The sequence below is a fragment of the Camelus dromedarius genome, chromosome 6 (genome assembly GCF_036321535.1).
Source record: "Camelus dromedarius isolate mCamDro1 chromosome 6, mCamDro1.pat, whole genome shotgun sequence".
Taxonomy (NCBI): Eukaryota; Metazoa; Chordata; class Mammalia; order Artiodactyla; family Camelidae; genus Camelus; species Camelus dromedarius.
Genome location: NC_087441.1, coordinates 59,509,945 through 59,527,043, shown reverse-complemented (window position 1 = coordinate 59,527,043; position 17,099 = coordinate 59,509,945). Strand labels below are relative to the sequence as shown.

General features: G+C 38.9%; 1 protein-coding gene across 2 annotated transcripts in view; it reads right to left on the bottom strand.

The window, feature by feature from the left end:
- The window catches only part of MDN1 (midasin AAA ATPase 1), a 139,620-nt gene that overhangs the window by 69,856 nt on the left and 52,665 nt on the right, over nucleotides 1-17,099 (bottom strand). For both annotated transcript variants that reach the window (XR_004138165.2, XM_064486858.1), the window contains exons 27-39: nucleotides 16,717-16,858; nucleotides 15,267-15,401; nucleotides 15,046-15,184; nucleotides 14,635-14,773; nucleotides 14,197-14,327; nucleotides 11,929-12,073; nucleotides 9,998-10,127; nucleotides 5,955-6,173; nucleotides 5,092-5,289; nucleotides 3,486-3,694; nucleotides 2,681-2,803; nucleotides 1,169-1,366; nucleotides 9-116 (exon numbers count right to left, since the gene is read on the bottom strand). Coding sequence is in view for 1 of the 2 variants with exons in the window: in XM_064486858.1 (XP_064342928.1) it covers nucleotides 9-116; nucleotides 1,169-1,366; nucleotides 2,681-2,803; nucleotides 3,486-3,694; nucleotides 5,092-5,289; nucleotides 5,955-6,173; nucleotides 9,998-10,127; nucleotides 11,929-12,073; nucleotides 14,197-14,327; nucleotides 14,635-14,773; nucleotides 15,046-15,184; nucleotides 15,267-15,401; nucleotides 16,717-16,858 (2,016 nt within the window). In the remaining variant the exon portion in view is untranslated. The remainder of the gene's footprint in view (nucleotides 1-8; nucleotides 117-1,168; nucleotides 1,367-2,680; nucleotides 2,804-3,485; nucleotides 3,695-5,091; nucleotides 5,290-5,954; nucleotides 6,174-9,997; nucleotides 10,128-11,928; nucleotides 12,074-14,196; nucleotides 14,328-14,634; nucleotides 14,774-15,045; nucleotides 15,185-15,266; nucleotides 15,402-16,716; nucleotides 16,859-17,099) is intronic.

Below are 17,099 nucleotides of genomic sequence, written 5' to 3'. Positions count from 1 at the left end.
GTACTTACTTGGTTGTTGAAAGCAACCATTTTTTTAACAATATTTTTGTCAATTGCTGGAAACAGAGTACTAGCAATAAACTCCATGTCAATTACTGTGAGGGGATCCACAAAGACCTAGAGAATCCAAAAATAACATGAAAAAATGCCATTGTTTCTCTTTACCAAACACCAGAAGTTACTACCATGACTTATTATGTAAAATTTTTATTTAATACTAAAGTAACAACACTTCAGTAATATATGTATATATAACTTTCAGTTATGGAAATTTCTTGCATTTTTAGGATACAGAATCGCATAAAATCTTTGAAATATAGGGCAGAGGGCTTTCATGTTAGCTCCATTCTATAGTGAATTAGAGAAAGATACATGCAATTAATTTTTTGAAGTATATTTGTAATTTTAAATGCCTATATACTATAATTTCCTATATACTACCCTCTATAAAGTGCTCTCAAAATTCTGAGCTATAGGTATGAGTATTCAGTATAAAATCTGATCAACTTTTCAGTATGTTTGAAATTTTTCATAAACTTCATAAAAGATAATCAGTAAATTCTTAATTATCAAAGAACAGGGACATTAAGGAAAGCTGATGTCTATTATGAGGCATTTTCAAGCCACCAGATTAGCCAAACTTTGAAAAAAGATGTAGAAAACCCCTGCTGCTGCAAATAAGAATTAAGGTAATAAGAAAAGATACTGAATGTTAACAGTGATTCACTTTGGTGTGAAGAATACTGGATTTTTTCTACTTCATGGTACTTTTCTGTACTTTTTCACTTTTCTTAGATTAAAATGCATGATTATCGTTGTAAGATAATTTTTTAATGTTCTAACAGATCACATAGACCCTTGAAAAGGTCAAAGATTGACTTTTGTCCCTAAGCATAGAAATAGAATCCTCAAGTTGTGATGATCTTACTTTCCCCCAGCTGGTAACACATTAGGTCCTCTGAGACCTAAGACAAAGGATTCACACCAGAAGAGAAGTGACGATGGGAATCAGTCACATTGGTACCTTTGTATAAAGATATGAAATTGAGAAGCAGATTGTTAAACTGAGACTCTCCCATTCTCCTAGTGGGCATCCTAACAGCTGTGTACCAGAAGTATTACTATGCCCTGACACCACCTATGGTTTCTGGGGCAACAGCAAACCTTACCTGAGTGAATCTGTTTAGGAAAGACCTGGGCAAGCCCTTCCTCCCACCTCCTTGTCTAAAAGGATTTTGACACCCAAAAATCTTCGTCTTTTCATGCTGCACTTGAAAGCTCATTCCTAACTCAGGAACATAGATTTCTCCTCGGTGGTCAAAACAAGCATTGAGTCCTTCCAAGACTGACTGAGAAGCCAGGTTCAGCTAGAGAAGAAAGTGTATATATTTATTATATGTTCTGTATCACTATAACTATAGCAAAAAGCAAAGGAATAACAGGCACAAAAGGCAGTCTTATCTTCAAGGGGAGGGAGTTCAAACAACATTGGTAACATTCTGTTTCTTAAGCTGAGCTCATATGTATTCATCCCATTACTTTCACACATATATGTTGGAGAAATCTGGGGTGTATAAAATAGCAATATAATTTTTTAAGTAAACTGAGTATTCAGATTAAATTTTTTAAAAAGCAGTTAAAATATTCTCAAAAATTAAACTGTATCTTTTATCTGTAACTATATTGGAATACTTTTTAAATCACAGGTTACCAAAAAAAAAAAAAACTTGCCAATACCAGACATCTCATTTTCACTCTGGGATTTGTAAAGATAAGGTAAGATAGTTCGTTACATACTTACTTGAGTAAATATCTTTCCCAGTTCAAATGATGAATAAAATCTCTAAACAGGTTTCAAAGTCATGATATAAACTACATAAAGCGGACCTACACAGCTAACTACACCAATAGTTTTGTGAACAACAGGAACAAATACGAGGAGTTTTTGTGCCAGAAATGAAAAGAGCTGAATAGAGGTCTTCAGATGCTGGATTCAAAGCTCAAAGATGTGAATTCTGGTTGTTTTCTACGTAATATGGAAAAATTCGACTGTGAAATGCTAATCACTAAAACATAAATGGGCCAAAAAACCAAAAAAACCACACAACCAAAAAACAAAAACACCAAAAAACCAACCAACCAACCAACCAAAAAAACAATCACCAGATTATAACAGAATTTCAAGTGTTATGTTTACAGAAGCACTCAAAGCACAAACTCTGCAATGTATTTCCATAGGGGTCAAGTCCTAAAAGCAACCCCAGTGGGACCGCAAGGCCAGAACGCCTGTGGTCCTTATATGCGTTTTCACAAAATACAAGCATGGTCAGTAGTAGTCTTAAGCTTTGAAATGAGGCCTTCTTTTTTTCCTGTAATGATTATTCTATCACACATCTTTAAAAAAAAAAAAAAAATCTGAGGGGAAAAATACAAACAAAAAAACCCCCTCCTTCTCTTTCATGTCTCCTCAAGACAGGCAGGAGGCTTCTGGATGTGCTTTCTGACAAGTGACTTTTCTTACTCCTGAAAGAAACCATGGAGGATTCTTTTCATTGGAGAATTTGCCCTACTAGCCAACAGCATGATCATGCATTGCAAAATGCCCTCGAAGGGCATACACAAAGTATGACCTCTCCTCACACTCAGGATCCTGTGGTTGGCAAGACAGGCCTTCCTCTCACCTCATCCAACACAACCCAGTGGCCTGCCTTCAGGGCTGCCAGCAAGGGGCCGTCGCGCCAGGCAAACTCTCCTCCCTTGCCACCTTCGACAGGTAGATCTGCTCCAAACAGGTCTGCGATGTCCTTTCAGAGTGGGTAGAAATGGGGAAAAGCCAACATTACATAAAAAACTAACTAGATCTCAAGACCTTAACTCTAAAATAAAAAATACTGGGCCTTGTGCCATTTTTTATTCTTATACCCAATACAGAACTAATCAACCCCGGGACTCTTTACCAGGAGCCCAGACATGCCCCAAGCATCTTCTCATCACAATACCCTAACCACTTATCAACTGGAGCTGGAGCACTGTCAATTGTTCTCAACTTGGGCTGTATTTGGAAATTAATTAGTGAGCTTAAAAAAAAACTAGCCCCCTGCCCTGCTTCCACACCCCAACCCAGGAGAGTATTATTCAATTTGTCATCTCTGTCCCATTTTTTTCATGAGATTGTTTAAAGGTCATTTTATCACTAATATAAAAATAAAGAGGGGCTGTATTACAATAAATACTCAAGTGGGTAATTCTCTCTCAAAAGAGAATTAGAACAAAGCATCCAGAGAGAACACTACTACAGATGTGATCTATTAATGAACCCAGGAGGAGAATTAGTTTGGAAGGTCACGAAGCTGCGGCCTTTACCGCCATGAAATATTTGAGACATTGACAACGTCATAACTCTTTCTGACTAGAAAACTGTAAGTAGACAAAAAACAAGTTACTCCCTATACCCATCTCCATCAGCTGTAGTGTGACTAAGCTTACCGTCTGCTCTGACAAGTTGATTCGGACAAGGGTGTTGCCTGAAGCCTTTGCTAATGCTCCCACCAAGCTCGTCTTGCCCACACCAGGGGAGCCCTCCAGGAGGATAGGTTTGTTCAGTTTGGTAGCTCTTAAAAGCCTCTGGGCATTCAAAGCTGTGGTGCCTGCGCTGAGTGCATAGTCAGCGATATCATTCCTGTGCAGGACAGGTCCTTAAGTGGGGAAAAGAAAAACCACATATAAGCTGGACATCACCAAATCGTACATATATATCAACTCAAGATTTTAAGAATCCACCAAGTACACTGTCGATGAAGTGCCATCAGTGATGAAAACACTTAGCCCTGTTTCACTATTTCCTCGCTTTTGGGCCCATAAAATGCTTTCCAGGAACAGCCAGCAGCATATTTTCTTCAACTATGTCCACTCCACCTAAAGCTATATCTATATAAATACACATAGGTCAGAATTGCACGCATGTCTTTCCTTTCACAACCTACACTGGCAATTATTGCATGAACTTGCACAATTTACCTTGTACATGTATTTTCCTAAAACTTACGTGGAAACTAGGCATACAGAGCAAATGATACCATATAAACAATTTCATCCAAAGGTTTTAGGCCACCAAGACAATCCAGGGTGCATCCTTAACCCATAATGGAGCTGAAGTGCAGGACTAATAACAGTCACATAGGGCTAGGGAAATATTTATTACCTCAGCTATGGAAGCAAGGACCACCCCAAAGCCAGGCTACTGGCACACAGCTCCCACACAAGAACTGCATACTACCATGATGGGATCTAATGGTGAGATCGTGGGGACCCCATCAGGGATGGAGATAGTACCGCTGAAGAGGGAGAGGCAGAGGGAAAGGGGCAATGTTCCATTCAGCCAGGGACCTGAGCCAGCTTGGTACACTGAATCCCCGGTAACTGCCACTATATCTCTATACATTTCAGGCACTTAACAATTATTAACCAGAGAGGAAGGAAGGGACAAGAAACAGATGACCTTGCTAGAAAAGCAACAATCTGAGAAATCCAGAGTGCCTCAGAAAGGTATCTAATACAACTACTTCACTGAAATATTTGACAGAGGCAACCTAGTTAGAATGAGAGCAAAGAATAGAACTTAAACCCACCTGCATTTCCCACTTAATCACTCATTTGTTCATCCATTCACTCAATTAATAGACATTTTCTGAACACCTATGACTGCAAGGTTATGAGGCAGATACCAGGGACAGGAAGATGAATGACATAATACCTGCTCTCAAGGGTTCTGTTTAAAGGTGATGAGGTTCTATAGTTGAAACATTATGGGCTGAATTATCACTACAGGAAAGCTCTTATTTTGAGCATCCAAGAATAGGCAAGTAAATGCATTTTTATAGGATAATTTATTCATATCTTAAAGACTATATTTTCTCCTATTTTACATGTCAGTTATATATTTTTAACCACTCACATAATTATGATTATGCCAAGTCAGATTCTAATTCAGATAATTAGTTCAATTAGATATACTAAAATTAAAGTCACAATAAAAATCAATTATCTGTGAACCACAAGACAAGAATCTTCATCTATTTAAAACCATTCTTACCCCTTGGTATAAAAAATGGATGAATTCCCCAAAGGTTATCTATCCCAGTGAATTCTTTGGCTTTGAGTCTGTCATAAATCTTCAATTCATTTTTCTGACATTCTGTAAGTCGGACTACCTTGGAAAGTTTCTTGATTAGGAATTTCAGACATTCTTTGCGAGCCAAAAGTGCTGTACCAAACCCAGAGGAAGTTACCCCTAAAAGAAAGAGGATCAGTCCATCACACAACAGCATGGCACCAAGCTTCACAACCATTCAGCAGGAACTCTACAGTAGGCTCCTTGCAAAATGGAGGCCTGGCTGAATTACAGCCAAAATATGACTGCTAGTGTAAGCAGTCCTAAGAAGAGGTCTAACTCCCCTTTCCCACAATTGCCAGATCACCAACTCAGCAGCAGCACTCCAGTCACGCCATGATACATCAGCCTGGAGAAAAGAGTAACCAACGTGGTACTTTCAATCATGTGGGTTTGTATTTCTACTTTCATGGCTGAAAAATACAACTTAAATACTGAATTTAATAAAACTTACAGTAAACTTAAAAGAACTAAAGGAACTCTAAATGACCATTCGTGGTAAGAAATGTCTGGTTCTTCAGGAGCAAAGACATCCCCACCAATCTTCCCTCTATAGTAATCACGACTTCACATTTACTAAGTCCTTGCTTGGTCTATTAGCAATGAAAAGCTTTGGCATATCTTTTATACCCATCACCTCTTAAAAAGGGTAAAAGAAAAGGAGAGCCTCTATGAGTCTTAGAAATGTTAAAGTGATTCTCTGAGGAGTCTAGATCAGAGGTCTTGCTCCATTTCGTAGTCCCCTACACTCTAACCCTTATTCTCATCTGTAACAGACAACATACCTGAACCTATTCCATCTATGTACACCAGGCATGCGGCGTGGACAAAAGATGTCACAGTGGAGATGGTCTCTGGCCTTTTCAAAGCAGCTTCCTCCCCCATTGTGTTCATGAAGTTAACCCAGGACAGGATATCTCTGATACTGACCACACATCTTCGGCCAAACTCCTGGTGGGTCAGCCAGTCAATGAAATCCAGCATCACCTCAGCTATGTCAGCCCCTAAGACATAAGGAAGTAAAAGTATTTGCTATTTAGGAAGACTCCAGAATGGGGGTTTGCAACCTGGGGGCCACAGATAGTCTCTAAAGGGAGTCTATGTTCCATGAGATTATATGCAAATTTTTATAAATGTACATTAATAACTTTTTCTAAGAAAACGAGGTCCACAGCTTTAATCACTTTCCCATAGGATTCATGAACAGCATTCTACCCCTACCAAAAAACAAAAACAAAACAAAACAAAAACCCAAACACACAAACAAGAAAAGCAGAAAGAAAACTTGAGAATTAATGGCTAAGAAGATGCCCTGAAAACTCTCAAAGAAAAAAAGTATTCATTTGGTTCATGTTCAGATACAATTTTAGAAAATATACAAATCATATTTTAAACTGATTCACTGGAATGGGGACTGTCACATTTTCAGTGGCTTTTGGCCCAGGGTTTTTTGTTTGTTTTGTCCATCTATTCATCCATCACAATTCAGCAAATTAGAGGATTCACAAATTACATATCATGATTCAAGTTAAATGACTATTCTAATTTTCATAATTTCATATAAAATACTTAAGTAATGCATAGAGATTCAAAGTAATGCCAATTGAATTTAGATCACTGTACGTAACTTCTGAAGTCAATAGTAAACATTTATCTAAAAAGTATGAATACCAAAGAATGTTTTTTAAAAGGAAAATATGAAAAGGAGGACTCGGCAATGCTGTAATATAAAGCAGACTCTACAGTCACAGCCTTCAGGCTACATTGCAAATTGGTTAGAAGAAAAATACTAATTACCAAAAACCTCCCACAAATCTTAAGAACTTATAATGACAACTCATGGGGGAAAGCCTAGTAACACTGGGGAAAGAAGTTAAATGCTGTTTCAATAACTGGATATTAAATATGGGAACTTGGATGCACATTTCAGAGTGGAATAAAGCTGAGGTAAATCAAGGACTTAATGAAAATCGAATAACTCATCCCTTAAGAAAGAAGAATTAAAGAAACCATTGAAGACACAGATCGTCAGCAATTAAGCAGATGGGATGGGTTCATATATTTTTTAACATTAATTAATTATATTAATAGGTATTAAAGGTATCTGAACAGAGAAACCTATGTGATAAACGTATTAAAGAATATTATCCAAAAATAAATGAATAGCAGTATACGAAAGTTACTTTTAAATAAACCACACAGAATATTCCATGTCACTAGTAATTAAAGGAAATGAAATTTCAGAATTGAAATAACAGGTTTCGTTATATTTTAAAAAATGAAAACTCCACATTGGAAGCACTGTGCCGGGCAGGTACATTTACGAAGTTGCTGGTAGCACTGTGAATGGAACCGATTTTCTAGAGAGCAATCTGGCCACGATCAACGGGAGCTAGGAAGTTCCTTGTTTCCACTTTTAGAAATACAACTCAACTCTGTGATGAGTGTGCTTCTGAGATGCCAAATTGTAATGTCAAGCTCGCGGTGGGCGAAGGAGATCTACCAAAATCAATGAATAACTAGGGAAATCTGTGTAGAGCCAGTCAACAGAAGAGTTTATCTTTCTGTGGGTTTTGTATTGCCCTTTTTATATTAAAAAAAAATCCAATTTGTGTTTCTTTATAGAGAAAGTAAATGATCGGGTTATACTTTAGGTTAGGAGCATCTTTTATTTCTTTTAGTAAATAAAATTAACTAAATTCCTTGTTTAAAAACTAAAAGAAAAAGCAAACAAACAAAAACAAAACAAAAAACAAAAACTAAAAACACCTCCCCAAAAATCCCTACAACTCTGGAAAAACTGTGACTATGTCATTTTAATGAACAGAGAATGCTTTGAGAAATACTGGTCTATAAGAGTTTGAGAATGGAAAAAGCAGCCCACATGCCCTTCGTAGGTCAATTTTTTTAAAAAAATCAATTTCATCAATACATCAAATACAGAAGATTTAATTACAGAATCTTTTTTGTTATATTATCAATGTATGGATAATACTACTATAGAACCAAAAATAATAGAGAAAATAAGTAGTACTCATAGTAGTATTTATGATTATGACAATGAAGTAGTATCTTAAGTATTCTAAATAGGTATTTATGAATTTAGAATTCATAATAGCTGAAATGTTAAATTCAATAAATCATATACGTCTTTAGAGAAAATCGGGAGGAAAGCTATGTCAAGTTTCCTGTTTTGTATTTCACAATTTAAAAAATGTTTTCATGCTGTGCCAACCTGGTCCATTTCCAAATGATAAAACTGATAAAAAGTATTAAGCCACTTCTCCCCACTCTCCATGCTCCCTCGGGGTCTCTAATGCCTCCCCAGGGACGTCTGCTGCCACATGGCCTAGAAAACACTGGAGTAAACAGGCTTCTTAAGGACAAGTAGTTAAGGCTCAGAGGTAAGTCCGAGGGGCCCCAGTGCTTACAACCCATGGAGAAATCGTTCATTCAATGAAACATGAAGCACACTGATGACGCAGCAAACATGGCAGCCTAAGGGCAGTTGCATGCTCTGCCATTCTTATCACAATCCAAACACCTTAGAAAAGTCAGCAGCCCATACATAGGTGGTTACTTCCTTGGGAGACCAATCCCCACCCAGAGCCAAAAGACAAACCTTGCCAGCTTAACAATTTCTATTTTCTCCTTTTCTTTTTACTCAAATTTTCACCATAATTGCACACAACTAAGGTAAGTCAGAGGTTCTGCATGCAGGCTGTGGATCACTACTACCGGACCACCTAGGAACCCGTTAGAAAGGCAAATTCTCATGCCCTTCCCCAGACCGAATGAATTAGAAACCCTGGGTTTGGGGCCCAGCAAGCTGTAATTAAACATGTTCTCCAGATGAGCTTGGGAACCAAAGGCTTAGTCAATTCTGTGCCACTGAGTGACTGTGATATTGCTGGGGTCTGGGGAACTCCAGCTGTTCAGACAACACCTGTGAATGCTGAAGTTCAGTGAGGGCCCTTCTTAAAGGGAAGTCTTTGTTCAGATAACCAAGGGGCTGATCTTTCCTAACATACCACAGGTGAGGCTGGATTCCAGGCACCTGCTCCCCACAGCTATCCTACCTATTATTTCCGAAGCCGTGCTTCAGTGTGCCTTTAAAAAGCTGAACATATCCATGAACCCCAATCTCAAAAAAGCACATTCTTTTATATTCTTTATATGATCCGCAAACCAACTAGGATTAAGGCTTGTATTAAGACTTAGAACCAGATCTAGGTCCTAAATTTAGCCCATTCAATGCCAAGAATATGTATATATCAAGGAAATTTAGGTTCAATTAAAAAAAAAAAGAACCATTTAATAATGTTTTGGATCTTACTGGATATTTTAAGAATTGTTAAATCTAGGTTATAAGTATATGGGAGTTTTTAAAATACTATTCTACTTTCCTTATGTTTGAAACTTTTCATAATAAAAAATCTTTAAATAAAAAAATAAAAAAGTGAAATAATAAATTAGTTGACTACTAAAGAAATGTATTTAAAATTCTATACACATTTTCTAAAAATGGTAATGATTAAAACTTAAACCACATTTTCCTTTAACCAATAAATATATCTATCTATAAAGATGGCCAACAAGTGAAACAATCTAAAAAGCTAAAATTTAATAACCCAATGAAAGAGTCAATGTGAAGACGGGGTGGTTTAATGGAAGGTAACAGGCCAGTATGACATTCTCTTTACATGTGTTTTGTTCCCATTTCCCCTTATAACACACCACGTACACATACAACTAATGTCCTAGCCCCCTCACTCCAACACACACCTCCCCCGTCCCATTACCACCACCACCTCCTGAAAACTCTCACCTCTATGATCTGTTCTGCCCAGAGACAATCCTGGGCGAAGATTGCGGCTGATAATCTGAATTAAATCTTCACGGCTTGTGCTTTGAGGACACCAAATTTCTGTAAAACGGTTTCTTAAGGCAGGAGATAGCTAGGAAGAACACAAACTCTAATGTGAATTTAATACCTGTGAGGAAAGCTAGAAAACAAATCCTTTGAAAGAACATTAGCTGTGAATCTGGCAAGTACCAGATGCTTCTTTTTATTATCTTTACTACTATATGTAATTTGTCAAACCCCTATTTGTCCTGGCTCCTTCCTCATGTCATCTCCCTAATCTCCACTACTCCCAGCTGGTATTACTGACACTTTCTTTATAATCATGGTACAGAACTTCAAGGTCTTATAGAGTAAGTGGTGCAGTGGATGACGCTCAAGCCAGAATGCTCTCCCCTGAGCAAAGGCCTTCCCTTACTTTACCTTCAGCTACTTAACCGGTGGCTTAGAGAAAGTAAACGTTACCATCCCATAGGGAAGAGCTGTCTAAAGTAGATGGAGAAAACTCTGACATGGCTCAAAGGGAGTGAACGTATAAAGAGGTATATATAATTTAGGTCCTGTATGGGAAAGGACTGTTTAGTCCCTCCAGTTTCAGGGCCTTCGTCCTCAGTCTGAATTCCTCTTACCTTTCCCCCTAGGTCAGATAACCCCCATTCACAAAAGTTCATCATCGATTTCCTTTTACTGGTCAGATCAACTCCATCCTTCATCTACCTGATCTAGCACAGCAGGACCAAGAACAATGCCTGGACTCAGAAGCCGCTCAGTGAAGACCCTGAGGATGTGCACGTGCTGCTCAGCACCATCTTGGCCAAGTAGGGCCTCTGGTTCCAGGAGCCTACTTACTCTGCAGCAAGGCACACAAACCCAAAAGGTAGCTTTCCTTAGGTAAAAGCTGGCAATCTTTGACTGAAAAAAAAAAAAAAAGCTAACCTAACAGGCAAGTTAACATATACAACCTTGAAATGAGACCTTTCTGTGTTATTTCCACTTGCCAAGGAGCCCGTTTTCATACTCTGTTTGAAACTGTAAGATATTTTGTTTCTTCTCTTCAGCACATTTCTCGGAGCACAGTGAACATCCTTCCTCTTATGGTACTAATAATAAGCAGGCCCCAAATATCATTTTCACATTTCAGGTACCCACCAAGTTACCAAGAATCTTAACTGCTTTCATTCCTGATCAACCAGTTTCTTCTCATCATCCTGACCTACTACCACTGTACCCTTTACCTAACTCTGACAGAGGAGGGTCCCACATACAGCACAGACTTCCCCACCAAGAGCTTCACGAGCCTGGAAGCCATGGAGTTTGGGCTGTCCCATGCTGGCTGGATCCTCACACCACCCTCTGAACAGAAAAAATCGCCCTCACCCTGCCATTTACCAACAGTCTGAGGGTGGCCCACATAGACCCCTAGGAGAATGGATATGCTCCACCAGCAAACCAGAAAAGGATCCTGACTGTGATTGCTTCTCTGTCACCTTAAAATAAATTCGTATCTCCATGCTCATGTTTATGAGGGTAGACTCTAGAAGCAGAGCTTGAGAATAAATTTGCTTAACTATTCTCATTCACAAAACCAGTATGATAATAACTTCCATGCAGAGCTCTCATGAGAAAATTATGGTAACAAATGTAAAAAGCCAGGCAAAGTGATTGAAAGAATGAAATTTCAGGCACATAAAAAAGACATCAAATAAAGAAATGTTTTATCTGTTAGAATTATTTTTCAACCTTATGATGACTCTAAAATATTTTTCTGGATTCTTATCTTTTACTCTGCTTTACCCAACATAAAATTCCAGATGCATTTTTATATACTGTATTTATGGGTGCCAGTTAGCTGAGATTAAAAAGTAGAAAATTATGCTTCAAGGAGACAGTTTTACCTCTTTTTTCCCAAAGTCACCCCCAGGGTTCATGGTTGCCAAGATACGGAATTTTCTCCCAGCAGTCAACAGCTCCACTTCATTATCTTTGTCCTCTATGTTGCCTTTTTCAGCTAGTAACAGAGACCTTTCCACTTCAAGGACACTAAAAGAAAAATTGAAGACTGTAACATTAGAAGAGGCTTATGTATTCTGTTTTGCAGTCTTTGGTGTTCTTGAAAAAGAAAAAAAAACAAAAAGCTACTCCGGTGTTGAGCTCTCATTTTAGTTAATGGTTTCCTACCACGAACTTCAGAATGACCCAATTCCTGTGTAATGGAACAACAGTTCTGACCAAAGGAAACAGAATTCCTTTTTTCCACTTATGCCTTATTAAGAGATTTGTTTTAAGAAATGGATACCTTACATGCAAATGTTCATGGCAGCATTATTCACAAATACAGAAACAACCCAAATACTACCAAGAGATGAATGGATAAAAAATATGGTGTTATCCACACAATGAAATATCATTAGGAATAAAAAGGTACACACTAATGATATAGGCTATACCACGTATGGATGGACCTCAAAACACCGATGCAAAGTCAGAGAACAGACCATCTATATGAAATGCCCTAAAAAGACAAATTCGTACAGACAGAAAGTAGATGAGTAGTTGCCTGGACTACTCAGGCATCAAAGATAGGAGGTGGCATCAAAGATAAACTGTAAATGCACAGAAGGAGGGGGGAGGGTATAGCTCAGTGGTAGAGTACATGCTTAGCATGCACGAAGTCCTAGGTTCAATCCCCAGCACCTCCATTAAAATGAATGAATAAATAAGTAAACCTAATCCCCCTCCACCAAAACCAAATCAATGCACAGGACGGATACTACTGGGATGATGGAAACTGGACTGTAGCAGTCACAAAACTCAGTACATTTACTAAAACTTCTGAATTACACGTTTAAGACAGATACATTTCATAATATGCAAATTATACCTCAATAAAGAGATAGGTGTTGATCAAAATTCACAGTGATTTGAGGTTTTTTGCTTTTTTTTGGTTTTATTTCCATTTATTTTACTTTTCGTGATAAAATTTTTTCTATCTCACGATTGTAATGTATTTTGCTTTAAAATTACCAGTCGTAAGTGGAGAAACAATGGTTTATTTTTCTAATCAGATGACCAAGCCACTTAGTCTCAACAAACTCAACAAACCCTGCATCTTACTATTTTCCTTGCACAGTAAAATCTTCTATTTCGATTATTCCTGGTAAATAGTCATTCTGTTTCTCCAGTGCTTTTTATTTGCCCAACAGTTATGACAGATGGTTGGTTTCACACAGTAACTACTGCTTTTGGGGGACTCTGTGAGGTGAACCCTCATTTCCCATGCAACAGCTGTTGGCACTCTTTCCCCATCCATCAGAAAGTCCATCCATCAGGACTTCTTTATGTGGTTGACCAAGGAATCCTGCCTTGGGTTTTAGAGCTTCATTCTGCTGAATAGGACTATTTCTGAAATCTCATGGATATTCTTTGTATCATCTAAAAATATTTCTGGAAGCAATGTTCTGAACATCTGGTCTCTTCAGGTTTTATTTCTCTTATCGTAAAGTCTTTCATAGTCGAAAAAGCAGATTTCTGTAAATTTACTGTAGGTTTCAAGAAATTCCTTAAACTGTTTTATCTGACCAAATTTCAGTATTGTGCAACCATATTCTTTTGGTACATTCATTAGTCACCTTCTCTGACGCATGAGTTTCCTTTCTGTTCTAAAATAACAGCCGTACAACTTTTGTTTGAATGCCTCCAGCGAGGCCTGATTTCTTACTTAAGCACAGGCTCTCGAATCCAACACAAGTATGAGACGGGGCGGCCACAATGCCAGTCGAGTCTGGGGCAGAGGGTCAGAGTCCTGGTGTGAAGTTTTGAGAGGCCTTACAGCCGTAACATCTAGGATTTTGATTTTAGTTCTTTGGGAATAATTAAGATAACAGCCACATAATTTGCCTTAAAAAAGAATTTAACTTGGGCTGATCTGTTTTAGGCCAATCATCCTACAGTCCCATCTTTCTGATTATTGACGGCAAATCAGAAAAACTAGGTCTCTTAAAGGAGACAGAGAGTGGTACAGCCAGAAAAAGCAGTAGCTCATCACCATTTTCAAACATGTACTATGCAATTGTGAAAAACATTACTGTCGCAAGAATTAGTATCTATGAAATCCAGACCAGCAAAAGCATCAAACACAAGGCAAACCTCTTACACCCATGTACCTGTTGAGTCTTTCCAGGACAGAGTCATCAGCCAGTGAGATTTCATCCAAGAGGAAAAAGCCGTCCTCCTTCATGGCCAGAACCAGAGGTCCATCATGCCACTCAAAGAGTCTTGATGTGTCAATTTCTTCCTACAATTTGGAAAAGAAGTGGGTGAAGTTAAAGAGCAGGTGGCTCCACTAGACAATACACATGTAGCTAGCAGGTGTCTGCTTGGGGGAACGGGTCGCTCTACAGAAAATAAAGGTCCAGGAACAAGGGCCAGATCTTGCATAACAGAGTGCTTGTGGAAGCCCCTTGCAGACCAGTGAAAATCAGAAGACATATATCAAAGCTGGGATCATATACCCCACCGTGAACAAAATCCCACAGGTAACACACACAGAACCAACTGCAGTTCTTTAATTGAACAAACACATCATTTGCTCCTGGACAAACCTTGTCATTTGGCTTCTGTCTCACCGGTCGAAGCCCCCCCAGGAAGTCTGATGTCTCCATGTGTAAGTGGCAATTGACTGAGTACAATTTCTGATTTGCCAAGGCTGCAAACACCTGACAGATAGTGGTTTTCCCACACCTGTTAGAGATACACACAGATTAGCAAGGAGCATGAATTCCAAATACATGCCCCACAAACATCCCATCAGCAAAAGAGGGGAGCCCTGGTGAGAGCCTCAGTGTAGCCACAGAAACTGCTGGCCAACAAGGGCCTCTGCTCCCCTGGCTCAGGGGACCCTTCCCCAAAACACCAGCACCCTATCATGTTTCTTATCCAGAATCGCACCTGCTGCATTAACTCTATGGAATTGAACTGAACCCTCAAAATGAATTACTTTCACCCAGTTTTACCCAGTATCTCCAACCAGCAGCACCGGTTCTCCAAATTCCAATGCCCTTCCCACTAGCATCGCCAGTCTCCGCATGCCCTCAGTCCACACGATGTGGCTGAACTTAGACTCCAATGTGGGTAAATGAGTAGACAGTTTACCTATCAAAGGCAGAGTACATATTTAGGTTCTAATATGAGTAGAACTCAACTTGTTCTCCTCTCGATATCATGGCCTACTTACTCAGCAATTTTAGGACATTTTCTTTGGAGAAGAGGGATTGAGGACATAATTTTTTCTTGAAGTGTTTTTCAAGGACTTCTTGAATCACATCAACCTCCTCCTGCTTCCTGACTCGACCTGCCAGAAGCATAAAACCTTAAAAAAAAAAAAAAAAAAAAAAGGAACCATCAGATCAGGTGTCAATACCAAGGGACGTAAGACTATGGAGCAATGGCAATTCTCATTAACTGCTGATGAATGGGAAATGCGAAGAGCTGCTTTAGAAAACCAGGAGAACCTCCCACAACAAATTATATACATTTTTCCTATGCCCCAGCAGCACAAAAAGGAACATGTGTGCACAAAAAGACATTCAGGGATGTTCAGAGCAGCTTTGTTTCTCACGGCTAAAAAGTGGCAATGATCCAAATGTCCGTCAACAAGAGAATGGATAAACATAGTACGGTATCCCCATACAATCAGTTACAACACAATAATAATTTAAAAAGAATGAAGTCCTGATGTACACAACAGCATGGCTGAATCTCACATTAGGCTGTGTGAAAAGAAGCTAGACCCAAGAGTACACACTACATGACACTATTTAGATGAAGCTCAAGCTCAGACAGAATCCGCCAGTGGTGACAGATGTCAGAGCAGTGGTTACCTCCAGGAGTTACGACTGGCAAGAGCCATGAAGAAATCTTCTGAGGTGTTAAAAATATCCTAAATCTTAGCCTCGGTGGTGACTTAAGTGGGTTCATACATATGTAAAAATACATCAAGCTGTACATGAAATAACAGAGTACTTCACGCACTTTATGTAGGTTATAGTTCAATTTAAAAAAAGGTGTTCCTATCTATGTCTATTCTTTACCAATAAAGAAGAGAAAATACAACTCTCATGGGTTAGTTTTATTTCCTTCCCATGCTTATTAACCACCTTATTAATGACTCATCAACACTTTTCAAATCAAATATTCTGAAAGGCTTTCTATCCTATCATGGAGAGGAACATATAAGTTCTTCCCATGGATTAAAAATGACCACACCTGAGTCTGAGATGGCATAACTGCCTTCTCTCAGGACTCTGAAATTATCCAACATGTCAGGCTTTGGTACGTCTCTAAGGCACAAGCATGACTATCCAGCCACCACACTACAGATAAATGGTCCACAAAGATACCAACAACCACCTGCCTAAACTCTTAAAGGCGTTAGTTATGTCCATATCCTGACTCCCCACTGAAGCTAACAGTGAGAAGAACCTTAGCAACCAAAACATACCAGTACAGAGCCCTGCAGAAACAGGACCACTTACAAAAGTAGTCAGGATTTAAGGAAGAAAGGCTCTGTTTCTGCAACATCTGGTAAAATGTATATCCTGACCACAACTTGGGCAAGATTTGTTTTAACAAAACAGTTTGCTATCTACAAGTTCACGGTTTGAGAGCATCTGCTGAGAGCGTACCATCGTCAGCTAAGTGCTGCAGCCAGTCATACTCCTTCTCTGTCTGTTCGGCCAATCTGTACCGCTCAGCCCATCGAAACAGATCACGGAGGGTGATGAAGCCCTGCTTTCCAGCAAACACTGAAGAACCTCTGCGATAGGACTGTTAAAGCAGCAAAACAAATGAACAGGGCAATGGCAAGCTTACAGTACAACTCAGACAGAACTCCTAACACACTGTGGGAGGGTATAGTTCAGGTAGAGTGTGAGCTTAGCATGCATGAGGCCCTGGGTTCAATTCCTAGTACATGGAGTGTAATGCAATGCAATGGACCTAATTACCTCCCCCTCAGAAAAGAAAAAAATTAAAAAAAAAAAAATTCCTAACAAATTTAAGTTCCCAT